The sequence below is a fragment of the Carettochelys insculpta genome, chromosome 7, assembly GCF_033958435.1.
Source record: "Carettochelys insculpta isolate YL-2023 chromosome 7, ASM3395843v1, whole genome shotgun sequence".
Classification (NCBI taxonomy): domain Eukaryota; kingdom Metazoa; phylum Chordata; order Testudines; family Carettochelyidae; genus Carettochelys; species Carettochelys insculpta.
This window is the reverse complement of record NC_134143.1, coordinates 75,879,155-75,906,552: the sequence shown is the minus strand read 5'-3', so window position 1 is coordinate 75,906,552 and position 27,398 is coordinate 75,879,155. Positions and strand designations below refer to the sequence as shown.

The 27,398-nt window shown below is 57.7% G+C and overlaps 1 protein-coding gene across 2 annotated transcripts in view; it reads right to left on the bottom strand.

The window, feature by feature from the left end:
- ABCC2 (ATP binding cassette subfamily C member 2) overlaps nt 1–27,398 on the bottom strand; it is a 97,293-nt gene that overhangs the window by 24,667 nt on the left and 45,228 nt on the right. Inside the window, exons 1-9 of one of the 2 annotated variants that reach the window (XM_074999379.1) lie at nt 20,001–20,088; nt 19,733–19,900; nt 19,094–19,280; nt 17,868–17,988; nt 16,999–17,122; nt 10,352–10,571; nt 9,912–10,066; nt 8,510–8,665; nt 7,405–7,604 (exon numbers count right to left, since the gene is read on the bottom strand). In XM_074999379.1, coding sequence (XP_074855480.1) covers nt 7,405–7,604; nt 8,510–8,665; nt 9,912–10,066; nt 10,352–10,571; nt 16,999–17,122; nt 17,868–17,988; nt 19,094–19,280; nt 19,733–19,900; nt 20,001–20,018 — 1,349 coding nt within the window. In that variant the 5' untranslated portion in view covers nt 20,019–20,088. Of the gene's footprint in view, nt 1–7,404; nt 7,605–8,509; nt 8,666–9,911; nt 10,067–10,351; nt 10,572–16,998; nt 17,123–17,867; nt 17,989–19,093; nt 19,281–19,732; nt 19,901–20,000; nt 20,089–27,398 lie in introns of those variants that run through there. The other variant, XM_074999378.1, reaches the window with a different exon arrangement.

Genomic DNA, 27,398 nt, shown 5'->3' with positions numbered 1-27,398 from the left:
CACCTTCATCCCACAGTGCATCACTTATCGCATTAGTCTGGGAGCTGTCCTTGTCCGTGAAGACAGAGGCAAAGAAAACATTAAGTACTTCAGCTTTCCCTACATCATCTGTCACTGGGTTACCTCCCTCATCCAGGAGGGGCCCCATGCCCTCTCTGATCACCTTCTTCTTGCTAACATGCCTGTGGAAACTTTTCTTGTTATCCTTCACATTCCTCGTGAGTCACAATTCCAGTTGGCTTTCGCCTTCCTGATAACTGCCCTACATTCTCGAGCTATATGTTTATACCCCTCCCTAGACATCTGTCCAAGTTTCCACTTTTTGTAAGCTCCCTTTTTGTGCCTTAGTTTTCCAAGGATTTCCCCATTTAGCCAGTTTGGTCTCCTACCATATTTACTTCTCTTGCTGTGCATCGGGATGGTTTCTTTCTGCGCCTTCAGTAGGGCTTCCTTAATATGACGCCAGTTTTCCTGGACTCCTTTTCCCTTCATGGTAGCATCCCAGGGGATTCTTCCCATCAGGTTCCTGAAGGAGTCAAAGTCTGCTTTTCTGAAGTCCAAGGTGTGTAATTTGCTCCTCTCTTTCCTTCCTTTGGTCAGGATCCTGAAGTCTACCATCTCATGATCACTGCTTCCCAGGTTGTCACCCACCTCTACCTTCCCTATCAGTTCCTCCCTGTTTGTAAGCAGCAGGTCAAGCCGCGCACGACCTCTGGTCGGGTCCTTCAGCACTTGTACCAAGAAGGGACCCCCAACATTCTCCAGAAGTTTCCAGGACTGCTTGTGTACCGCCGTACTGGTCTCCCAACAGATGTCAGGGTAACTGAAGTCCCCCACGATACCGAGAGCCTGCGATCCGGAAACTTCTCTTATTTGTCCAAAAAGAGTCTCATCTACCTGATTTGGTGGCCTGTAGCAGACAACAACCACCACATCTCCAGTGCTGCCTGCACCACTGGGCTTGACCCGTAGATTCTCCACAGGCTTTTTCTCCCTCTATGTACGGGAGTTCCAAGCAATCGTAGTGCTCTCTTACATACAGTGCAACCTCTCCTCCTTTTCTCCCTTGCCTGTTCTTCCTGAACAGTTTATACCCTTTCGTGGCAGTGCTCCAGTCACGCGAGTCATCTCACCAAGTCTCTGTTATCCCAATCAAGTCACAGTTCTTGGACTGGGCCACGGCTTCTAATTCCTTCTGCTTGTTACCCAGGCTTCTGGCATTGGTGTACAAACACCTTAGATAACCGGTCGATCTCCCTGCCCTCACTACTCAAACCAGGGGTCCACTTTTGTTGTACATTTCTCTTTGCATTTCTTCCCGGCCTCCATGTTCCTTTCTACCAACAGGGTTTCGGTCACCTTCCCCCAGCAAACCTAATTGAAAGCTCTCCTCACTAAGTTTGCAAGCCTACTTGTGAAAATGCTCCTTCCTCTCTTCATTAGGTGGACCCCGTCTCTTCCCAATAATCCTTGTGCCCAGAACAGCGTCCCATGATTGAAGAATCCAAAGCCCTCTCTCCGACACCACCTGTGTAACCATGCATTTACGTCCTCAGTTCGATGGTCCCTACCTAGCCCTTTCCCTTCAAAAGGAAGGATGGACGAAAACACCACTTGTGCTCCAAATTCTTTGACCCTTCTTCCCAGAGCCGCAAAATCCGCGGTAACCCGCTCAAGGTCATTCTTGGCCGTATTGTTAATTCCCACATGCAGAGGTAGGAAGGGGTAGTATTCCAAAGGCTTGAGCAGTTTTGTAAGGCTCTCGGTAACATCCTGAATTCGAGCTCCCGGTAAACAGCACACCTCACGAGGTTGCAGGTCCGGTTGGCAGATAGATAGTTCAGTCCCTCTTGGACGGGAGTCCCCTATCACCACCACCCATCTTTTCCTTATGGGGGTGGTGGTCATTGAACCCCCACCCCTAGGACTACACATCCCCTGTCCTGCAGTAGAAGAAGTTCCCTTGTCATTTTTTCCCTGTGAGGCTCCTTCCAAAGCATTCACCACCGCAGAACCAGTGCAGAGAGCCTGAAAGCGATTACTTATCTCTATATCATTGGAGAACTCGTGCACCGGCCTTGTTTTTCTTCTAGAAGTTACATGCTGCCAGTTCTTTGCTTCATCCCTTACCGCCCTCCCTGGTTCTTCCGCCTGCCGTGCTTGCAAGATCAAATGCTTCCTTCTGTCAAGGAAATCTTCATCCTCCCTGATTGACTGTAGGATCAACACTTGAGCCTCCAGTCCTCTAATTTTTTCTTCTAAAATGGAAACCAGCTTGCACTTATTGCAGACAAAATCCCTTCTTTCCTCAGGGAGGAAGACAAACATGGCGCATCCCGAGCAGGTAACAGCAGCAGACCTGTCACTATCCATGCCTGCCATCCTAGAAAAGGGATTTAAAAGAAAGGAAGGGTCCCTGGCCCCTTCCAAACTCCCTCTCTAAACTCCCTGTTTGCTTTCCCCTGTTCACTGGGACAATGCTTTATAAAGCCCTGAACTGCCTCAAAGTCCCCCCATCTTACTAAGGCTCAGCCAATCAGAACATAAGAACATAAGAATGGCCATACTGGGTCAGACCAAAGGTCCATCCAGCCCAGCATCCCATCTGCCAACGGTGGCCAATGCCAGGTGCCCCAGAGAAGGAGAACAGAAGACAATGATCAAGTGATTTATCTCCTGCCATCCATCTCCTGCCCTTGTTATGAAGGCTAGGGCACCATACTTTATCCCTGGCTAATAGCCATTTATGGACCTAACCTGCAAAAATTTATCAAGCTCTTTTTTAAACCCTAATAGAGTCCTGGCCTTCACAGCCTCCTCGGGCAAGGAGTTCCACAGGTTGACTGTGCGCTGTGTGAAGAAAAATTTCCTTTTATTAGTTTTGAACCTACTACCCATCAATTTCATTTGGTGTCCCCTAGATCTTGTATTATGGGAAAAGGTTAATAATTTTTCTATATTCACTTTCTCCACACCATTCATGATTTTATATACCTCTATCATATCGCCCCTCAATCGCCTCTTTTCCAAACTGAAAAGTCCCAGTCTCTCTAGCCTCTCCCCATATGGGACCCGTTCTAAGCCCCTAATCATCTTAGTCGCCCTTTTCTGAACCTTTTCTAATGCCAATATATCTTTTTTGAGGTGAGGAGACCACATCTGCACGCAGCACTCAAGATGTGGGCGTACCATAGTTTTATATAGGGGAAGTATGACATCTTTTGTCTTATTATCGATCCCTTTTTTAATAATTCCTAACATCCTATTTGCTTTACTAACTGCCGCTGCACACTGCGTGGATGTCTTCAGAGAACTAGCCACTATAACTCCAAGATCCCTTTCCTGATCTGTCGTAGCTAAATTTGACCCCATCATGTTGTACGTGTAATTTGGGTTATTTTTTCCAACATGCATTACCTGACACTTACCCACATTAAATTTTATTTGCCATTTTGCTGCCCAATCACTCAGTTTGCTGAGATCTTTTTGTAGTTCTTCACAATCCCGTTTGGTTTTGACTGTCCTGAACAACTTGGTGTCATCTGCAAACTTTGCCACCTCACTGCTTACCTCATTTTCTAGATCATTGATGAACAAGCTGAACAGGATCGGTCCCAGGACTGACCCCTGGGGAACACCACTAGTTACCCTCCTCCATTGTGAAAATGTACCATTTATTCCAACCCTTTGTTTTCTGTCTTTTAACCAATTCCCGATCCATGAAAGGATCTTTCCTCCTATCCCATGACCACCTAATTTACATAAAAGCCTTTGGTGTGGGACCGTGTCAAAGGCTTTCTGGAAATCTAGGTATATTATGTCCACTGGGTGCCCCTTGTCCGCATGTTTATTAACCCCTTCAAAGAATTCTAATAGATTAGTTAGACACGACTTCCCTCTGCAGAAGCCATGCTGACTTTTGCCCAACAATTCGTGCTCTTCTACGTGCCTTGCAATTTTATTCTTTACTAGTGTTTCTACTAATTTGCCTGGTACTGATGTTAAACTTATCGGTCTATAATTGCCAGGGTCTCCTCTATAGCCTTTTTTAAATATTGGCGTTATATTGGCCGTCTTCCAGTCATTTGGTATCAAAGTGGATTTAAAGGATAGGTTACAAACCACTGTTAATAACGCCGCAATTTCACATTTGAGTTCTTACAGAACCCTTGGGTGAATACCGTCTGGTCCTGGAGACTTGTTACTATTCAGCTTATCAATTAACTCCAAAACCTCCTCTAATGTCACTTCAATCTGAGTGAGTTCCTCAGATTTGTCACCTAAAAAGGCTGGCTCAGATTTAGGAACCTCTGTAACATCCTCAGCCGTGAAGACTGAAGCAAAGAAATCATTTAATCGCTCCGCAATGGCACTGTCTTCCTTGATCGCTCCTTTTATATCTTTATCGTCCAAGGGCCCCACTGCTTTTTTAGTGGGCTTCCTGCTTCTAATGTATTTAAAAAACATTTTACTATCGTTTTTTGAACTTTTGGCTAGCTGTTCCTCAAAATCTTTTTTGGCTTTTCTTATTACATTATGACACTTAATTTGGGAGTGTTTATGTTCCTTTCTATTTTCCTCACTAGGATTTGACTTCCACTTTTTAAAAGCTGCCCTTTTCTCTCTCACTGCCTTTTTAACATGGCTGTTTAGCCATGGTGGTTCTTTGTTAGGTCTCTTACTGTGTTTTTTTATTTGGGGTATACATTTAAGTTGGGCCTCTAGTATGGTGTCTTTAAACAGTTTCCATGCAGCTTCCAGGGATTTTAGTTTAATTACTCTACCTTTTAGTTTCTGTTTAACTAGCTTCCTCATTTTAGTGTAATTCCCCTTTTTGAAATTAAATGCCAGAGTGTTTGACCGCTGCGGTGTTCTTCCCAACACAGGAATATTAAAAGTTATTATATTGTGGTCACTATTTCCAAGCGGTCCAGTAACAGTTACCTCTTGGACCAGATCCTGCGTTCCAGTCAAGACTAGATCGAGAATTGACTCTCCCCTTGTGGGTTCCTGTACTAGCTGCTCCAAGAAGCAGTCATTTAAGGCATCAAGAAATTTAATCTCTGAATCCCGTCCTGAGGTGACATGCACCCAATCAATATGGGGATAATTGAAATCTCCTATTATTACTGTGTTTTTTATTTTGATAGCCTCTCTAATCTCCCTTAACATTTCAGCATCACTATCACTGTCCTGGTTAGGTGGTCGGTAATATATTCCTAATGCCATATTCATATTAGAGGAATGAATTGTTATCCATAATGATTCTATGGAACATTTTGATTCCTTTAGGATTTTTGCTTCATTTGATTCTATATTATCCTTCACATATAGTACCACTCCGCCACCCGCACGACCTGTTCTGTCTTTCCGATATAATTTATATCCCGGTATGATAGCGTCCCACTGATTGTCCTCATTCCACCATGTTTCTGAGATGCCTATTATGTCAACTTCCTCCTTTGATATGAGGTACTTCAGTTCACCCATCTTATTAGACAGACTCCTAGCATTTGTGTAATAGCACGTAAAAAAAAATTTATATGTCCGCCTTTCACAGACGCGTTGGATTTTTTTATATGCGATTGTTTCACATCTGATCTTGCCCACATATTAATTCCCACATTCCCTATCTGACTAATTTCTAGGGAATCCCTATCTATGGAGCCTCGTGTAAGAGAAGTCTCCGTCCGATCCAGGTGCTCCCCCGCACCAATCGGCTTTCCCCCACCTCTTAGTTTAAAAACTGCTCTACGACCTTTTTAATGTTTAATGCCAGCAGTCTGGATCCACCTTGATTTAGGTGGAGCCCATCATTCCTGTATAGGCTCCCCCTACCCCAAAAGTGTCCCCAGTTCCTAATAAATCTAAACCCCTCTTCCCTACACCATCGTCTCATCCACGCATTGAGACTCTGAAGTTCTGCCTGTCTATCTGGCCCTGCGCGTGGAACTGGAAGCATTTCAGAGAATGCCGCCATAGATGTTCTGGATTTCAGTCTCTTTCCTAGTAACCTAAATTTGGCCTCCAGAACATCTCTTCTACCCTTCCCTATGTCAGCAGAGGCTTCTAGATAACAAGTTTATTTAGAAGCCAACAGTTTCCGACTGCCAGTCCCAGTCCACCCGCCATTGAGTGTTGGGGGGCAGGAGGGGAAAAAAAAAAGATGATGCGGCCGCTGAAGATGTGGCCGCTGTTATTCACGCCTTTGTCACTGCATAGCTGGATTACAGCTTTGCACTATACCTGGGCATGAAGCCTTCAGCACTAGTACAAAGTGATGCAGCACATTTTCCGAGCAACCCAGGCTACCATGAGCACATCACACCTGTCCTCTTCTCTCGACACTGACCCACAGAATATCAAGTCTGTGGATCACTTGGTTTTGTCGTTATCTTGGAAGTGCCCCATGACCTGGGCCCAGGATATCTCAAGGACTGTCTCACTAAAGCTGTGGGGTGATTATTGTAGTTGACAGCTGTGTTCCTTGGGCACATCGAAGGTCCCAACAACAGGAGTAACACTTGTCTGATTGGTGCCAGAGCTTTCTTTGCGGCAGACCCACAACTGTGGAATAAACATCCCCCAGGAGCAGAGACTCATCCCAAACCTCACCACCTTCCATTTCTTTGACTTTGCCTTGTCTAATGACACATACAGAGCAAGAGGTATCAAAACAAGACACTCCACCGCACATACCTCTCTCTGGGGAGAGGATGACAGAACAAACCACACATGACAGACGTGTAATTATGGTGCTTAATGCCCTTCTGGAAGATGCTTACTCTGCGACTCAGACTAAGACTAGACCAGACCAGGTAAATTCTAGAATTTCCATCTAGTAACCATTATTGGGATTCTTTTTTGTTCCTAATATACTTCTAAAAATGCCTTTGTGTTATCCTTTACTCACCTGGATATCGAGGTCTCAGTATGTCCTTCTGCTTCCCATAACCCGAGTACCCTCAGCACCTATCAGCACCATTCCAATCTACGCAAAGCATCCAATATGCCTAAACGCTGATGCAGAACACACACCTCAGTATCCCCCAGCGCAAGCTCCCCATGAAGATTCCAGCAGGGAATCCCCTCAGCCAAAACAACTTCAACAAACCTTCTTGCTGTGATCTGGTCCCAGGTCACCTATTTCCTAACAACACTGAGATGCCATGCAGAGTCAGAAACCTGATGATGGTTAGCTCCCCAGTACCCAGTGCAGCCAGCCAAAACCCTCTCAAAATATCCAGATAAGCCAAAGATCACGAGAGCCCCAGCTCCGAGTAATCCCCCCACAGCCACAGAAGTTCTCTGCCCTGATTTTACTGTAGCTAGCTGTACCCAACCCAGTCACGTGATAAGTGCAGGTCCTGTTGGTCTGTCCCTTTGAGGGCAGAATAATCTCACCTATTCGAGACAATCCAGGAGTAAATACTCTTCTGGTTGTTGTCCACGATGCAGTCATTTTGCTTCAGGAACCGCCCCTGGTGCCCATAAGCCCTGATCACAGACAGTCCTGACACAGTCTCGCTGAAGTGGGAATAGATGGGAGACCTGGTGGTGGAATCCAGGCGTCTCAGCTGGCGGGACGTGGAGACATAGAAGCGCTGGGACCAAAGAAGTGGGTCTATTATTGCAATGTGCACCCAGGATCTTCCCACCCATTGCAAGTATTATTTACGATTTGTATGGGAATCGTGAAGGCATGGGGTGAGGTCCTATTTGAGGACTGAAGGGAAGTGGGCAGGCCTAGGCCCACTCAGGTCTAAGGCCCCTCCCCTAGCCTAGTGGGAGGGGCCACTGGACCCAGCCTCAAGCGATTACTTGGGACAAATCAGAAGAAAACCTAGGGGCATGGGGTGAGGCCACAGGTGTAGACTGAGGGAACCAGACGGGGGTACCGAGCAGAGAACCCCAGACAGCACCCACTGCTCCTCGAAGCTGGCTAAGAAGCCAGAGGAGCTGTGCCCGGATGCATGAGACAAGAGAGGAGCGGCAAGAAGCCCACAGTCACAGAGCACCCCTCACCCACCATCCTCCTCCTGGTGTTTTAAATCGCCGCTTTGGTGAGTGCCAGACGGAGGTTGATGAGGAGGTCTCGCGGCTTTGTGGGGCCACAGATAGGGTGTGCGAACAGGAGCAAGTGTGGGGAAAAGTGCAGCCAGGACCTCAGGAGCACTCGAGGTAGGCGTGCTCCAGGTTTTCCCTCATGTTGCAGCATGGACAGGCGTCTGGGATGGGTGAACTGCACGCCCATGCTCACGGCTCCGTGAAGGACCACAAACGGATGTCCCCAGTGGGCTCAGTGGGATCAAGGTGGAGTACAGGCTGTAGCAAGTACCAGTGACCTCTGTTCTGCCAGGTGTGTGCAGTGACCCCTGCTGGGCAAATGGCTCCAGCTGTCACGGCTCTGGGAAGGCCCAAGGAAGCAAACTGAGCTCTGCCCTCCCCGTTGCACCAAGGCAAAGGCAGGTGGAGAAGAAAGCACTCCGAGAGTGCCAGAGCCACTCACCAGCAGGAAGAAATAGGCGATGCCCAGGGGGATGATGACAATAGCAAAGTAGGGGGTGGCCAGGCAGATCAGCAGCAGGGTGCAAATGATGGCTATGAAGCAATTCAACCACATGCGGAAGGACATGGGGATGGCCTCATCCACTGTAAGGATGTCCTGCGAAAGATGGAGAAGAGGGGGATGCAGGCTGTGAGACCATGCACTGAGAGACTACTCTGCTAAGGGAAGCTCTCATACCACTGTCTTCCAGCCCAAGGGTGCACTATGTCCTACTGTCCAGAGAGGGAAACTAACACAGAGAGAGAGCAGATTTGTCTCATAGGTAGGAACCTACAAAATACATGGCCATGAAAACTGCACCACAAAGTGTGAAATCTAGGGTCCCCTCCCCCATGAAATCTGGTCTTTTGTGTGCATTTTACCCTCCACTATACACATTTCACAAAGGAACCCAGCGTTTCTCCAGCTGGGGTTGCTGAGCCAAAAGGGAGTTGCAGGAAGGAGACAGTACTGCCACCCTTACTTCTGTGCTACCTTCAGAGGTGGGTGGCTGGAAAGTGGTGGCTGTTGGCTGGGTCCCCAGCTCTGCAGGCAGCAGCACAGAAGTAAGGGTGGCAGTGCTACATAATAAGTTATCTACTTCTAAGCTGCTGCTAGCAGTAGCTCTGCCTTCCGACCTGGGCTCCAGCCCAGCAGGAACCATCCTCCATCTGCCCAGTTCTGAAGACAATGGTGCCACCAGCAGCAGCGTTGAAGTCAGGGTAGACCTATTCCAACTTTCCCTACAATAAACATGCAAGCCACCCACAACTCCTTTCTGGATCAGGACCTCTATAACACTGTGAAATTTCAGAGTTAAAAGATCTAAATCATGAAAATTATTATTGTAAAAGCCCCATGACTGTGAAATTGACAAGGACTTGCTAGGCGGCAATGGAACAGCTGGGAAAGTGAACCCAGGGGTCTCAACCTTCAGCTTTGCAGATCCTAAGCATTAGACCCACACACCCTCCTAGATCTGAGATTAGAACCCAGGAGTCCTTGTTGTCAGTCCCCTCTCCCTAAGCTCTAATATTAGACTCCACTCCTCTAGCTCTGCATGATTAAAGGCCAGGTAGGTTCCTAGTTTAGACCCACCTTGTTCACATCACAAAGCCCAGCTGATATCTGACCACATACTGCTACTTGAGGCTGCTGATCACAGAGTGGAGCTGGTGGGGAAGGTGTTATATCTCCACCAGCTCAGGAATTCCTGTCCTCCCCACGGGATGAGGGTTCCTAAGATAAAGCTCTAGGCACTGCAGCAAGATACGAGCCTGTGAAACACTTGAAGGAAGGTCCCACTCTCTGCTGCTGCCCCCAGGACAACTGAGCAAAGGGTCCCCCCAGCACAAGTTCACACCTTGGCAAACCTGTTCATGATGCGACCAGTTGGGGTTGTGTCGAAGAAGCTCATGGGTACTCGCAAAATATTGCTAAGCAGCTGCTGGTGCAGCATGCGGGAAGCCTGGGCGGCACCTCGGGCACTCAGGAGTATTGCAGTCAGCAGGAAGACAGCTAGAATGTAGCATGTGAGGTTAGGACCAGGCTCAAGGGACCTTGGGCCCAAGACACTGCAGCACACAGAGAACTGGTGGGCTGCGATCCTCCAGCTCCCAGGGAGGCCTCAGGCCCAACTGTCTGCTCCCAGCTCCAAGCCCATCCAGATCGTCAGGCTTAGGCCTGTCAAACTGCCAGCCCAAGCAGAGGCCTTGGGTCTCAGCAACCCATCCCTGGGCCCTCCAGCCGAAAGGCCCCCAGCACACAACAGCCCATTGACACTGGGCAGGTCCCCCGCCTTACCTTGCGCCAGGCCCAGAACCCCAAAGACCCCGAGCCGCATGTCTCGCTGAGCGGGTGGGTAGGTCTGGTTCTTGTACTCCAGGGAATCGTCAGTCCAGGCACTCAGCCACAGGCTGGACCCCATAAAGGCGGCATAATGAGCACCATAGAAGATGAGAACCCAGACGGAGAACCGCAAGCCAACGGCGCGCAGGTACCGCAGGTACAGGGAGAACTTCACCTGCCGAGCAGCACAGTCTGTCACGGAGCTCCACCGAGCCCAGCCACCACCCCACCCCGGCAGGGCTACGCCGGCAGGGCGCACCTCTGCCCCACCGCAGCCATACTCAGTTCCCCGTGGCACGGCCTAGCTGCCACGCACTGCCCTCCAGCTCCACCGTACCAGCCAGCCCCATGCCCTCCCCACACCGTACCAGCCCCCCCCAACACCTTACCACCCGGCCCCAAGCCCTCCCCACACCTAACCACCCAGCCCCATGACCTCCCCACACCGTACCATCCACCCCAATGCCCTCCCCACACCATACCAGCCAGTCCCACACCCTCCCCACACCTTACCACCCAGCTATCCCATGCCTTCCCCACACCTTACCACCCAGCTCCACGCCCTACCCACACCGTACCAGCCACCCCAATTCCCCCCCACACCTTACCAGCCAGCCCCATGCCCTCTCCACACCGTACCAGCCACCCCAATGCCCTCCCCACACCATACCAACCAGCCCCATGCCCTCCCCACATCTAACCACCCAGTCCCACACCCTCCCCACACCTTATCAGCCAGCTACCCCACACCCTCCCCGCACTGTACCACCCAGCCCCACACCTTCCCGACACCTTACCAGCCAGCCCCCCCCCCACACCTTACCACCCGGCCCCAAGCCCTCCCCACACCGTACCACCCAGCCCCACGCCCTCCCCACACCATACCAGCCACCCCCATGCCCTCCCCACACTGTACCACCCAGCCCCACGCCTTACCACCCAGCTACCCCACACCCTCCCCACACCTTACCAACCAGCCCCACACCCTCCCCCACACCTTACCAGCCAGTCCCATGCCCTCCCCACACCTAACCACCCAGCCCCATGCCTTCCCCACACCATACCACCCAGCCCCACACCCTCTTCACACTGTACCAGCCACCCCCACACCCACCCCACACAGTACCACCCAGCTACCCCATGCTGTCCCCACACAGTACCACCCAGCTATCCCATGCCTTCCCCACACCTTACCACCCAGCCCCACGCACTCCCCACACCGTACCAGCCACCCCAATTCCCCCCAACACCTTACCAGCCAGCCCCATTCCCTCCCCACACCGTACCATCCACCCCAATGCCCTCCCCACACCATACCAGCCAGTCCCACACCCTCCCCACACCTTACCACCCAGCTATCCCATGCCTTCCCCACACCTTACCACCCAGCTCCACGCCCTACCCACACCGTACCAGCCACCCCAATTCCCCCCCACACCTTACCAGCCAGCCCCATGCCCTCTCCACACCGTACCATCCACCCCCACGCCCTCCCCACACCATACCAGCCAGTCCCACACCCTCCCCACACCTTACCACCCAGCTATCCCATGCCTTCCCCACACCTTACCACCCAGCTCCACGCCCTACCCACACCGTACCAGCCACCCCAATTCCCCCACACACCTTACCAGCCAGCCCCATGCCCTCTCCACACCGTACCAGCCACCCCAATGCCCTCCCCACACCATACCAACCAGCCCCATGCCCTCCCCACATCTAACCACCCAGTCCCACACCCTCCCCACACCTTATCAGCCAGCTACCCCACACCCTCCCCGCACTGTACCACCCAGCCCCACACCTTCCCGACACCTTACCAGCCAGCCCCCCCCCCCCCACACCTTACCACCCGGCCCCAAGCCCTCCCCACACCGTACCACCCAGCCCCACGCCCTCCCCACACCATACCAGCCACCCCCATGCCCTCCCCACACTGTACCACCCAGCCCCACGCCTTACCACCCAGCTACCCCACACCCTCCCCACACCTTACCAACCAGCCCCACACCCTCCCCCACACCTTACCAGCCAGTCCCATGCCCTCCCCACACCTAACCACCCAGCCCCATGCCTTCCCCACACCATACCACCCAGTCCCACGCCCTCCCCACACCACACCAGCCACCCCAATGCCCTCCCCACACCGTACCACCCAGCCCCACACCCTCTTCACACTGTACCAGCCACCCCCACACCCACCCCACACAGTACCACCCAGCTACCCCATGCTGTCCCCACACAGTACCACCCAGCTATCCCATGCCTTCCCCACACCTTACCACCCAGCCCCACGCACTCCCCACACCGTACCAGCCACCCCAATTCCCCCCAACACCTTACCAGCCAGCCCCATTCCCTCCCCACACCGTACCATCCACCCCAATGCCCTCCCCACACCATACCAGCCAGCCCCATGCCCTCCCCACATCTAATAACCCAGTCCCACACCCTCCCCACACCTTATCAGCCAGCTCCCCACGCCCTCCCCACACTGTACCACCCAGCCCCACGCCTTCCCCACACCTTACCAACCCGCCTACCCCCACACCTTACCACCCAGCCCCAAGCCCTCCCCACACCATACCAGCCACCCCCATGCCCTCCCCACACTGTACCACCCAGCCCCACACCCTCCCCACACCTTATCAGCCAGCTACCCCATGCCCTCCCCACACTGTACCACCCACCCCACACCTTACCACCCAGCTACTCCACGCCTTCCCCACACCTTACCATCCAGCTACCCCATGCTCTCCTCACACCTTACCACCCAGCCTCACGCCCCCCCACACCTTACCACTCAGCCCCATGCCCTCCCCACACCGTACCAGCCACCCCAATGCCCTCCCGACACCGTACCACCCAGCCCCACACCCTCCCCACACCTTACCAGCCACCCCAATGCCCTCCCCACACCGTACCACCCAGCCCCACACCCTCTCCACACTGTACCAGCCACCCCCACACCCACCCCACACAGTACCACCCAGCTACCCCATGCTGTCCCCACACAGTACCACCCAGCTATCCCATGCCTTCCCCACACCTTACCACCCAGCCCCACGCCCTCCCCACACCGTACCAGCCACCCCAATTCCCCCCCACACCTTACCAGCCAGCCCCATTCCCTCCCCACACCGTACCAGCCACCCCAATGCCCTCCCCACACCATACCAGCCAGCCCCATGCCCTCCCCACATCTAACGACCCAGTCCCACACCCTCCCCACACCTTATCAGCCAGCTACCCCACGCCCTCCCCACACTGTACCACCCAGCCCCACGCCTTCCCCACACCTTACCAACCCGCCCACCCCCACACCTTACCACCCGGCCCCAAGCCCTCCCACACCGTACCAGCCACCCCCATGCCCTCCCCACACTGTACCACCCAGCCCCACACCCTCCCCACACCTTATCAGCCAGCTACCCCATGCCCTCCCCACACTGTACCACCCACCCCACACCTTACCACCCAGCTACTCCATGCCTTCCCCACACCTTACCATCCAGCTACCCCATGCTCTCCTCACACCTTACCACCCAGCCCCACGCCCCCCCACACCTTACCACTCAGCCCCATGCCCTCCCCACACCATACCAGCCACCCCCATGCCCTCCCCACACCGTACCAACCAGCTCCACACCCTTCCCACACCTTACCAGCCAACCCCACACCTTCCCCTCACCTAACCACTCAGGCCCATGCCCTCTCCACACCTTACCAGCCAGCCCCACACACTCCCCACAGTGTACCATCCAGCCCCACACACTCCCCACACCTTACCACCCAGCCCCAAGCTCTCCTCGCACGTTACCAGCCAGCCCCATGCCCTCCCCACACCTTAGCTGTGTCTACACGTGCACGCTACTTCGAAGTAGCGGCACTAACTTCGAAGTGGCGCCCATCGCAGCTACACGCGTCGGGTGCTATTTCGAAGTTAACTTCGACGTTAGGCAGCGAGACGTCGAAGTCGCTAACCTCATGAGGGGATCGGAATAGCGCCCTACTTCGACGTTCAACGTCGAAGTAGGGACCGTGTAGACGATCCGCGTCCCGCAACGTCGAAATTGTGGGGTCCTCCATGGCAGCCATCAGCTGGGGCGTTGAGAGACGCTGCCTCTCCAGCCTGTGCGGGGCTCTATGGTCACCGTGTGCAGCAGCCCTTAGCCCAGGGCTTCTGGCTGCTGCTGCTGCAGCTGGGGGATTCATGCTGCATGCACAGGGTCTGCAACTCGTTGTCGGCTCTGTGTATCTTGTGCTGTTTAGTGCAAGTGTGTCTGGGAGGGGCCCTTTAAGGGAGCGGCTGGCTGTTGAGTCCGCCCTGTGACCCTGTCTGCAGCTGTGCCTGGCACCCTTATTTCGATGTGTGCTACTGTGGCGTGTAGACGTTCCCTCGCAGCGCCTATTTCGATGTGGTGCTGCGCAACGTCAATGTTGAACATCGACGTTGCCAGCCCTGGAGGACGTGTAGACGTTATTCATCGAAATAGCCTATTTCGATGTCGCCACATCGAAATAGGCTACTTCGATGTAGGCTTCACGTGTAGACGTAGCCCTTAACAGTCAGCCTCATGCCCTCCCCACACTGTACCATTCAGCCCCACGCCTTTCCCACACCTTACCAGCCAGCCCCACTCCTTCCCCACACCTAATCACCCCACCCCACTCCCTCCCCACACCGAACCACCCAGCCCCACGCCCTCCCCACACCATACCAGCCACCCCCACGCCCTCCCCACACCGTACCAGCCACCCCAATGCCCTCCTGACACCGTACCACCCAGCCCCACGCCCTCTCCATACTGTACCAGCCACCCCCACACCCGCCCCACACAATACCACCCAGCTATCCCATGCCTTCCCCACACCTTACCACCCAGCCCCACGCCCTCCCCACACCGTACCAGCCACCCCAATTCCCCCCCACACCATACCAGCCAGCCCCATGCCCTCCCCACATCTAACGACCCAGTCCCACACCCTCCCCACACCTTATCAGCCAGCTACCCCACGCCCTCCCCACACTGTACCACCCAGCCCCACGCCTTCCCCACACCTTACCAACCCGCCCACCCCCACACCTTACCACCCGGCCCCAAGTCCTCCCCACACCGTACCAGCCACCCCCATGCCCTCCCCACACTGTACCACCCAGCCCCACACCCTCCCCACACCTTATCAGCCAGCTACCCCATGCCCTCCCCACACTGTACCACCCACCCCACACCTTACCACCCAGCTACTCCATGCCTTCCCCACACCTTACCATCCAGCTACCCCATGCTCTCCTCACACCTTACCACCCAGCCCCACGCCCCCCCACACCTTACCACTCAGCCCCATGCCCTCCCCACACCATACCAGCCACCCCCATGCCCTCCCCACACCGTACCAACCAGCTCCACACCCTTCCCACACCTTACCAGCCAACGCCACACCTTCCCCACACCTAACCACTCAGGCCCATGCCCTCTCCACCTTACCAGCCAGCCCCACACACGCCCCACAGTGTACCATCCAGCCCCACACACTCCCCACACCTTACCACTCAGCCCCACACCCTTCCCACACCTCAGCACCCAGTCCCAAGCTCTCCTCGCATGTTACCAGCCAGCCCCATGCCCTCCCCACACCTTAACAGTCAGCCTCATGCCCTCCCCACACTGTACCATCCAGCCGCACGCCTTTCCCACACCTTACCAGCCAGCCCCACTCCTTCCCCACACCTAATCACCCCGCCCCACTCCCTCCCCACACCTTACCACCCAGTCCCACACCCTCCCCACACCTTATCAGCCAGCTACCCCACACCCTCCCCGCACTGTACCACCCAGCCCCACGCCTTCCCCACACCTTACCACCCAGCCCCAAGCCCACCCCACACCTTACCACCTAGCTACCTCACACCCTCCCCACACCTTACCCCCACATCCTCCCCCACACCTTACCTCCCAGCCCCCCACATGCTCCCCACACATCTCCCCTTATCTATCCCACACAGAACTACCCAGCCCTCTAATCCCTCCCCACACCTTACCACCCTGCTTCATGCCCACCCCCAACACAGAACCAACTAGCCTCCATGCCCTCCACACCAAGGCCCCCACCCCTGCCACACCACAACCTCCAAAGCACCAGCCTTCTGCGACTTCGTCGCACACTACCCACCCCCAGAGCCCTCTTCAGACAACACCCAGAACCCACACCCTCCCCAACTAGCCCACCCTTCACACTCAGCACTGCCCCACTCCCATGCCCTCCCCACACAGCAGCACTCAATCTCCCACAACTCTGCCCAGCCCCCCACAGCTCTGCCTAGCTCCTCTACACCCTCCCCCCACTGCTCTGCCTAGACCCACAGCTCTGCCCAGCCCCCTGTGCAGAACCACCCCTCCTCCGCCCTTCCCAGCACTGCCCAGCCCCTTCATCTCCCCCACACCCAGCAGCACCCTCCACAGCTCCATCATCTGGCCCCAGCCAGGGCAATGCCATGGGGGCAGCCATGCAGAAAATCCCTTCCCTCAAGCAGCTACCAAGCTTGGAACGCAGGGGCTGTCAGTGGGATTTTGCCCCCCACCCCACGTATTTTCACTTACCCTCCCGGTTTCCATGGCCTCCTTCTCAATCAGCCTCTGCCCTGTTGCAGGCTGCTTGTCCGTGGGCCTCACCTCCCCGGTGTGCACGGCCTCTCGCAGGGACTTGCTGCTCTTGGTGCTGAGGCTGCAAAAGGGTGCTTGCTTGTTGCAATGGGGCAGCTACACTTGGAGCCACCCTGAAAACCCCTCTGCCTTGCCCTGCATGGAGCCTCCTGCTCCAGCACACAGCTGTGCTGGGATCTGCCACGGACCAGCCATGAGACTCACTGACTTTGGCAGAAGAAACATGTCAACTGGACCCTCCAAGAGTCCAGCATTGTTCCCTCCCTCTACTACTAAACAGGGCCAGCCCCCTGCTCTGGACTCAGCTGTGCCCAACCCCAGCCCCAGCGCCAGCAGGGCACTGGCAGCTGTGGAGGGGGGCTGGGAAGGGGAGGGGAGGGTGGAGAGGGAAGCCCTCAGGCTGGTGCCATAAAGAAAACACTGGTAAGTATGAGCCACCTGCCACAGTAGAGGAGTCAGCAGTGCAACCCTTCCCGGTGTGTCGTGGGGAAGCAGAACGGGTGGGGCTAGGGCACAGTTTCACCTGGGGAATGTGGGAGAAGACAGCTAGAGAAACCCTGCAGAGGGGACCTCTGCCAGCCAGTGGTGCAGAGCAGAGCTGTGACGGCCCTCTCCAGATCAGCAACTGAGCAAAGCAGAGAGCAGGGCTCAGACCGGTCCCCGCAGGTTCTCCAGGAAGTGAAGTCACACAGGGCCCTTCCAGCCCAGGTCCAGGGGAGGGGAGATGTCCACACAGGAAGCAGGGAGGGGCACAGCAAGCAGAGATTGGGGCAGGCATGAGATGGGGCATGGGGACAGATCCCCACCTGCGGCGGAATGCTCTCTGCTGGATGCTGGCCTCTCTCTTCAAGGTCATGGTCACTGCGTCGGCTGGCGCTTCCTCCATGCTGGTCTCAGCGGCTTCATCCAGATCCTCTGCAGCACCAACTGAAGCAGCAGATTGAGGAGTTGGGACATGCCCAGCCTGACTGAGGCACTAGGCCCTGAACAGAGAAGAGCACATGGCTCCCTGTCCTGTGTCCTCCCTCCCAGGAGCCAAGAGCTGCTGCTGCTTCCTGTCTTGCAGTATCTTCAGGAGGCCTTGCTGACTGCACTCGAGTGTCCCTGTGGGCCATTGTATTGACTGGATGGGTAGGTGTTACCATGGCCTGGGATGTATGTAACCTCGGGGGCAGGGGGCAGGGGGCAGGTCCTGTGGGTTCAACAGACACTATTGAACAATGTGTCAGAGCAGAGAGGACTCTTGGGCCAAAAAGTGCAGTGTGGAGTATGCAGGAAGAGGGGTGTGCCCATGTCCAGCCATGCGAAGCCCAGGCCCAAGGGGGGCTATTGTCTGCAGCGCACCTTTGCTCCCATGGGACGGGTTCCTAGCTCTCTCCGGGATGCAGCTGCTACTGGTGGCCCCATTGGAGATGGAGCATTGGGCCCCAAAGGGAACCTTCACGCCCACCCCAGGAGTAAGGGTGCAGCTTTCTCTAGGCGGGGTAGAACTGTCCTTCTGCTTCTGTCCCTGTCCTAGGGAGACCAAAGGTATTTCCCGGCTTTGCAGGTTGGCACATGTGCTAAGCTGACTTGCTGGGCTGGCTACCGGCCCCAGAAAGGGGAACCCCCAGGCAGCAAGCTGAGCACAGCTCACAGCTTCACTGTGGGGCATTGAGGCACAGGGATGAAGAAACGGCGCTGTAGAACCCACTGTGGGTGGGAAGGCTCCCTAGCGTCTGGCAGAGCCACAGCAACAATGTCTGCTAACTCATCCTGAGGCAAGACTAGTTGAGTGGCATGGGCTCTGGGACAGAAGTACAGGGGCCCAGCAGAGACAGACCCAAGCTCCAGAGGCAGCTTAGGCTCAGACTCTCCGGTATGAGCATCGCCCCCATTAACAACAGAGGCAAAGCCAAGGGTGGGCTGAGATACGGCTGGCCCCTCTCCTCCCATCAGCACTGGGGGAGTATGAACACAACACCAGACTCCCAGGGGGGAATCCGTCAAGGCCCCCTGTGAAGCTGAACTTGAGCCCCACAAGCCCCAGTACCTGTGACCTCCTCCTCAGGGGTGCTGCCCTCCTGGCTCCCATATGTGCTCAGGAGCTGAGCAAAGACCCCCCCTTTAGCCACCAAGGTGTTGTAGGAGCCACGTTCAGACACAGCACCAGCCACCAGCACCACAATCTCATCTGTCATTGGCAGAAAACTGATGCTGTGTGTCACCAGGAGCCGAGTCTGCAACCAAGAATGGCACAGGGGTTACAGGGCACAGTAGCAACCAGCCCCCACATTGCCCCTGGGAATACTGGGGAACACATGAGACCTGCTGGGGTCCTGCAAGGTCCCCCTCTCCTACCACCAGCTGGGGAGCCATTGCTTCCCCACTCCTGCTGGGGTCCTGCTAGACCCCCCTGCCCTCTCCCAACCCCTGACTGGGAGTGCCCAGGGCTCCCACATCTACCCTGGGCTCAGAATGTGCCAGATTCCCCCCTCACCACTCACCCGCAGTGGAAAGTCTGGCAGTGCTCCCTCTGCCAACTGCACAGAGCTGCCCACTGGCTGGGCCCATGTTCAAGCTCCCCATTAAACCACTAAGAGGGCTTCCTGAGTGCAGCATGAGGGCTGAGGGGGGCATCCCCTGGGTGGGGGCAGCTCCCTTCCTGGAGGAGGCTCAGGGCTGTTCTCACCTTGCCACTCAGCAGCCCGTCCGGCCCCAGCACCTTTTCGAAGAGATGCTTTCCCACGTGAGCGTCCACGGCAGACAGAGGGTCATCCAGCAGGTAGATGTCGGCGTTGCTGTACACAGCCCGGGCCAGGCTGATTCGCTGCTTTTGGCCTCCGCTCAGGTTAATGCCCTGACAGAGCGGGAGCACAAGGCTGTAAAGTCCTGGGGCTCCCCCTGAGCCTGGGTGATGACCAAGGGGAGCAAAGAGCCTTCCAAGGGTGCTCACTCACCCACCAACCCAGCCACATGTGCTGCACACATGATCAGAACTGCACACTCGAAAGCCCGTTGCAGCCCATCCTATCTTCATGGACTCCGAACAGCCCCACATTACCACACGCTCTCTGCACCCCACCCCCACCCCCACGTGCTCCCCACAGACCCCGAGCACCACACGCTCTCTGCACCCCACCCCCACCCCCACGTGCCCCACACAGACCCCGAGCACCACACGCTCTCTGCACCCCACCCCCACCCCCACGTGCTCCCCACAGACCCCGAGCACCACACGCTCTCTGCACCCCACCCCCACCCCCACGTGCTCCACACAGACCCTGAGCACCACACGCTCTCTGCACCCCACCCCCACCCCCAGGTGCTCCACACAGACCCCGAGCACCACACGCTCTCTGCACCCCACCCCCACCCCCACGTGCTCCCCACAGACCCCGAGCACCACACGCTCTCTGCACCCCACCCCCACCCCCACGTGCTCCACACAGACCCCGAACACCACACGCTCTCTGCACCCCACCCCCACCCCCACGTCCTCCCCACAGACCCCGAGCACCACACGCTCTCTGCACCCCACCCCCACCCCCACGTGCTCCACACAGACCCCGAGCACCACACGCTCTCTGCACCCCACCCCCACCCCCACGTGCTCCACACAGACCCCGAACACCACACGCTCTCTGCACCCCACCCCCACCCCCACGTGCTCCACACAGACCCCGAGCACCACACGCTCTCTGCACCTCACCCCCACCCCCACGTGCTCCACACAGACCCCGAACACCACACGCTCTCTGCACCCCACCCCCACCCCCACGTCCTCCCCACAGACCCCGAACACCACACGCTCTCTGCACCTCACCCCCACCCCCAGGTGCTCCACACAGACCCCGAACACCACACGCTCTCTGCACCCCACCCCCACCCCCACGTGCTCCACACAGACCCCGAACACCACACGCTCTCTGCACCCCACCCCCACCCCCACGTGCTCCACACAGACCCCGAACACCACACGCTCTCTGCACCCCACCCCCACCCCCACGTGCTCCACACAGACCCCGAACACCACACGCTCTCTGCACCCCACCCCCACCCCCACGTCCTCCCCACAGACCCCGAACACCACACGCTCTCTGCACCTCACCCCCACCCCCAGGTGCTCCACACAGACCCCGAGCACCACACGCTCTCTGCACCTCACCCCCACCCCCACGTGCTCCACACAGACCCCGAGCACCACACGCTCTCTGCACCCCACCCCCACGTGCTCCACACAGACCCCGAACACCACACGCTCTCTGCACCCCACCCCCACCCCCACGTGCTCCACACAGACCCCGAACACCACACGCTCTCTGCACCTCACCCCCACCCCCAGGTGCTCCACATAGACCCCGAACACCACATGCTCTCTGCAACCCACACCTACCCCCAGGTGCTCCACACAGACCCCGAGCACCACACGCTCTCTGCACCCCACACCTACCCCCACGTGCTCCACACAGACCCCGAACACCACACGCTCTCTGCACCCCACCCCCACCCCCACGTGCTCCACACAGACCCCGAGCACCACACGCTCTCTGCACCCCACCCCCACCCCCACGTGCTCCACACAGACCCCGAGCACCACACGCTCTCTGCACCCCACACCTACCCCACGTACTGCACACAGACCCCGAACACCACACGCTCTCTGCACCCCACCCCCACCCCCACGTGCTCCACACAGACCCCGAACACCACACGCTCTCTGCACCCCACCCCCACCCCCACGTCCTCCCCACAGACCCCGAGCACCACACGCTCTCTGCACCTCACCCCCACCCCCACGTGCTCCACACAGACCCCGAACACCACACGCTCTCTGCACCCCACACCCACCCCCACGTGCTCCACACAGACCCTGAACACCACACGCTCTCTGGACTCCACCCCCACGTGCTCCACACAGACCCCAAACACCACACTCTCTCTGCACCCCACACCTACCCCACGTGCTCCACACAGACCCTGAACACCACACGCTCTCTGGACTCCACCCCCACCCCCACGTGCTCCACACAGACCCCAAACACCACACGCTCTCTGCACCCCACCCCCACCCCCACGTGCTCCACACAGACCCCAACACCACACGCTCTCTGCACCCCACCCCCACCCCCACGTGCTCCACACAGACCCTGAACACCACACTCTCTCTGCACCCCACACCTACCCCACGTGCTCCACACAGACCCCAACACCACATACTCTCTCCACCCCACCCCCACCCCCACACAGACCCCCAAACACCACACACTCTCTGCACTCCACAACTACCCCACGTGCTCCACACAGATCCCGAACACCACACGCTCTCTGCACCCCACACGCTACCCCACGTGCTCCACACAGACCACGAACACCACATGCTTTCTGCACCCTCCACATCTACCCCACATGCTCCACACAGACCCCGAGCACCACATGCTATCTGCACCCCACACCTGCTCCACATGCTCCACACAGACCCCCGAACACCATACGCTGTCTGCACCCCACACCTACCCCCGTGCTCCACACAGACCCCAAGCACCACACGCTCTCTGCACCCCACACCTACCCCACGTGCTCCACACAGACCCCGAACACCACATGCTCTCTGCACCCCACACCTACCCCACGTGCTGCACACAGATCCCGAACACCACATGCTCTCTGCACCCCACACATACCCCACGTGCTCCACACAGACCCCAACACCACACACTCTCTCCACCCCACCCCCACCCCCACACAGACCCCGAACACCACACGCTCTCTGCACCCCACAACTACCCCACTTGCTCCACACAGACCCCGAACACCACATGCTCTCTCCACCCCACACGCTACCCCACGTGCTCCACACAGACCCCGAACACCACACGCTCTCTGCACCCCACAACTACCCCACTTGCTCCACACAGACCCCGAACACCACATGCTCTCTGTACCCCACACGCTACCCCACGTGCTCCACACAGACCCCGAACACCACATACGCTCTCCACCCCACCCCCACCCCCACACTGACCCCGAACACCACATGCTCTCTGCACCCCACAACTACCCCACTTGCTCCACACAGACCCCGAACACCACACGCTCTCTGCACCCCACACGCTACCCCACGTGCTCCACACAGACCACGAACACCACACGCTTTCTGCACCCCCCACATCTACCCCACGTGCTCCACACAGACCCCGAACACCACATACGCTCTCCACCCCACACCCACCCCCACACTGACCCCGAACACCACATGCTCTCTGCACCCCACATGCTACCCACCCCACGTGCTCCACACAGACCACGAACACCACACACTTTCTGCACCCCCCCACACCTACCCCACGTGCTCCACACAGACCCCGAGCACCACATGCTATCTGCACCCCACACCTGCTCCACATGCTCCACACAGACCCCCAAACACCATACGCTCTCTGCACTCCACACCCTACCCCATGTGCTGCACACAGACCCCGAGCACCACATGCTCTCTGCACCCCACACCTACCCCACCTGCTCCACACAGACCCCGAACACCACACGCTCTCTGCACCCCACCCCCACCCCCACGTGCCCCACACAGACCCCGAGCACCACACGCTCTCTGCACCCCACCCCCACCCCCACGTGCTCCACACAGACCCCGAACACCACACGCTCTCTGCACCCCACCCCCACCCCCACGTGCTCCACACAGACCCCGAGCACCACACGCTCTCTGCACCCCACCCCCACCCCCACGTGCTCCACACAGACCCCGAGCACCACACGCTCTCTGCACCCCACTCCCACCCCCACGTGCTCCACACAGACCCCAAACACCACACGCTCTCTGCACCCCACCCCCACCCCCACGTGCTCCACACAGACCCCGAGCACCACATGTTCTCTGCACCCCACCCCCACCCCCACGTGCTCCACACAGACCCCGAACACCACACGCTCTCTGCACCCCACCCCCACCCCCACATGCTCCACACAGACCCCCAAACACCATACGCTCTCTGCACCCCACACCCTACCCCATGTGCTGCACACAGACCCCGAGCACCACATGCTCTCTGCACCCCACACCTACCCCACCTGCTCCACACAGACCCCGAGCACCACACGCTCTCTGCACCCCACCCCCACCCCCACGTGCTCTCCACAGACCCCGAGCACCACACGCTCTCTGCACCCCACCCCCACCCCCACGTGCTCCACACAGACCCCGAACACCACACGCTCTCTGCACCCCACACCTACCCCCAGGTGCCCCACACAGACCCCGAGCACCACACGCTCTCTGCACCCCACCCCCACCCCCACGTGCTCCACACAGACCCCGAACACCACACGCTCTCTGCACCCCACCCCCACCCCCACGTGCTCCACACAGACCCCGAGCACCACACGCTCTCTGCACCCCACCCCCACGTGCTCCACACAGACCCCGAACACCACACGCTCTCTGCACCCCACCCCCACCCCCACGTGCTCCACACAGACCCCGAACACCACACGCTCTCTGCACCCCACCCCCACCCCCACGTGCTCCACACAGACCCCGAACACCACACGCTCTCTGCACCCCACCCCCACCCCCACGTGCTCCACACAGACCCCGAGCACCACACGCTCTCTGCACCTCACCCCCACCCCCAGGTGCTCCACACAGACCGCGAACACCACACGCTCTCTGCACCCCACCCCCACCCCCACGTGCTCCACACAGACCCCGAGCACCACACGCTCTCTGCACCCCACCCCCACGTGCTCCACACAGACCCTGAACACCACACGCTCTCTGCACCCCACCCCCACCCCCACGTGCTCCACACAGACCCCGAACACCACACGCTCTCTGCACCTCACCCCCACCCCCAGGTGCTCCACACAGACCCCGAGCACCACACGCTCTCTGCACCCCACCCCCACCCCCAGGTGCTCCACACAGACCCCGAGCACCACACGCTCTCTGCACCCCACACCTACCCCCACGTGCTCCACACAGACCCCGAACACCACACGCTCTCTGCACCCCACCCCCACCCCCACGTGCTCCACACAGACCCCGAGCACCACACGCTCTCTGCACCCCACACCTACCCCACGTACTGCACACAGACCCCGAACACCACACGCTCTCTGCACCCCACACCCACCCCCATGTGCTCCACACAGACCCTGAACACCACACGCTCTCTGGACTCCACCCCCACCCCCACGTGCTCCACACAGACCCCGAGCACCACACTCTCTCTGCACCCCACACCTACCCCACGTGCTCCACACAGACCCCAAAACCACATACTCTCTCCACCCCACCCCCACCCCCACACAGACCCCCGAACACCACACACTCTCTGCACTCCACAACTACCCCACGTGCTCCACACAGATCCCGAACACCACACGCTCTCTGCACCCCACACGCTACCCCACGTGCTCCACACAGACCACGAACACCACATGCTTTCTGCACCCTCCACATCTACCCCACATGCTCCACACAGACCCCGAGCACCACATGCTATCTGCACCGCACACCTGCTCCACATGCTCCACACAGACCCCCGAACACCATACGCTGTCTGCACCCCACACCTACCCCCGTGCTCCACACAGACCCCAAGCACCACATGCTCTCTGCACCCCACACCTACCCCACGTGCTGCACACAGATCCCGAACACCACATGCTCTCTGCACCCCACACATACCCCACGTGCTCCACACAGACCCCAACACCACACACTCTGTCCACCCCACCCCCACCCCCACACAGACCCCGAACACCACACGCTCTCTGCACCCCACAACTACCCCACTTGCTCCACACTGACCCCGAACACCACATGCTCTCTCCACCCCACACGCTACCCCACGTGCTCCACACAGACCCCGAACACCACATACGCTCTCCACCCCACCCCCACCCCCACACTGACCCCGAACACCACATGCTCTCTGCACCCCACAACTACCCCACTTGCTCCACACAGACCCCGAACACCACACGCTCTCTGCACCCCACACCTACCCCACGTGCTCCACACAGACCCCAACACCACATACTCTCTCCACCCCACCCCCACCCCCACACAGACCCCCGAACACCACACACTCTCTGCACTCCACAACTACCCCACGTGCTCCACACAGACCCCGAGCACCACATGCTTTCTGCACCCTCCACATCTACCCCACATGCTCCACACAGACCCCCGAACACCATACGCTGTCTGCACCCCACACCTACCCCCATGCTCCACACAGACCCCAAGCACCACACGCTCTCTGCACCCCACCCCCACCCCCACGTGCTCCACACAGACCCCGAGCACCACACGCTCTCTGCACCCCACCCCCACCCCCACGTGCTCCACACAGACCCCGAGCACCACACGCTTTCTGCACCCCCCACATCTACCCCACGTGCTCCACACAGACCCCAACACCACACACTCTCTCCACCCCACACCCACCCCCACACAGACCCCGAACACCACACGCTCTCTGCACCCCACAACTACCCCACTTGCTCCACACAGACCCCGAACACCACATGCTCTCTGCACCCCACACGCTACCCCACGTGCTCCACACAGACCACGAACACCACACGCTTTCTGCACCCCCCACATCTACCCCACGTGCTCCACACAGACCCCGAACACCACATACGCTCTCCACCCCACCCCCACCCCCACACTGACCCCGAACACCACATGCTCTCTGCACCCCACAACTACCCCACTTGCTCCACACAGACCCCGAACACCACACGCTCTCTGCACCCCACACCTACCCCCACGTGCTCCACACAGACCCCAAGCACCACACGCTCTCTGCACCCCACAACTACCCCACTTGCTCCACACAGACCCCGAACACCACACGCTCTCTGCACCCCACACCTACCCCCGTGCTCCACACAGACCCCAAGCACCACACGCTCTCTGCACCCCACAACTACCCCACTTGCTCCACACAGACCCCGAACACCACACGCTCTCTGCACCCCACACGCTACCCCACGTGTTCCACACAGACCACGAACACCACACGCTTTCTGCACCCCCCACATCTACCCCACGTGCTCCACACAGACCCCGAACACCACATACGCTCTCCACCCCACACCCACCCCCACACTGACCCCGAACACCACATGCTCTCTGCACCCCACATGCTACCCACCCCACGTGCTCCACACAGACCACGAACACCACACACTTTCTGCACCCCCCCACACCTACCCCACGTGCTCCACACAGACCCCGAGCACCACATGCTATCTGCACCCCACACCTGCTCCACATGCTCCACACAGACCCCCAAACACCATACGCTCTCTGCACCCCACAC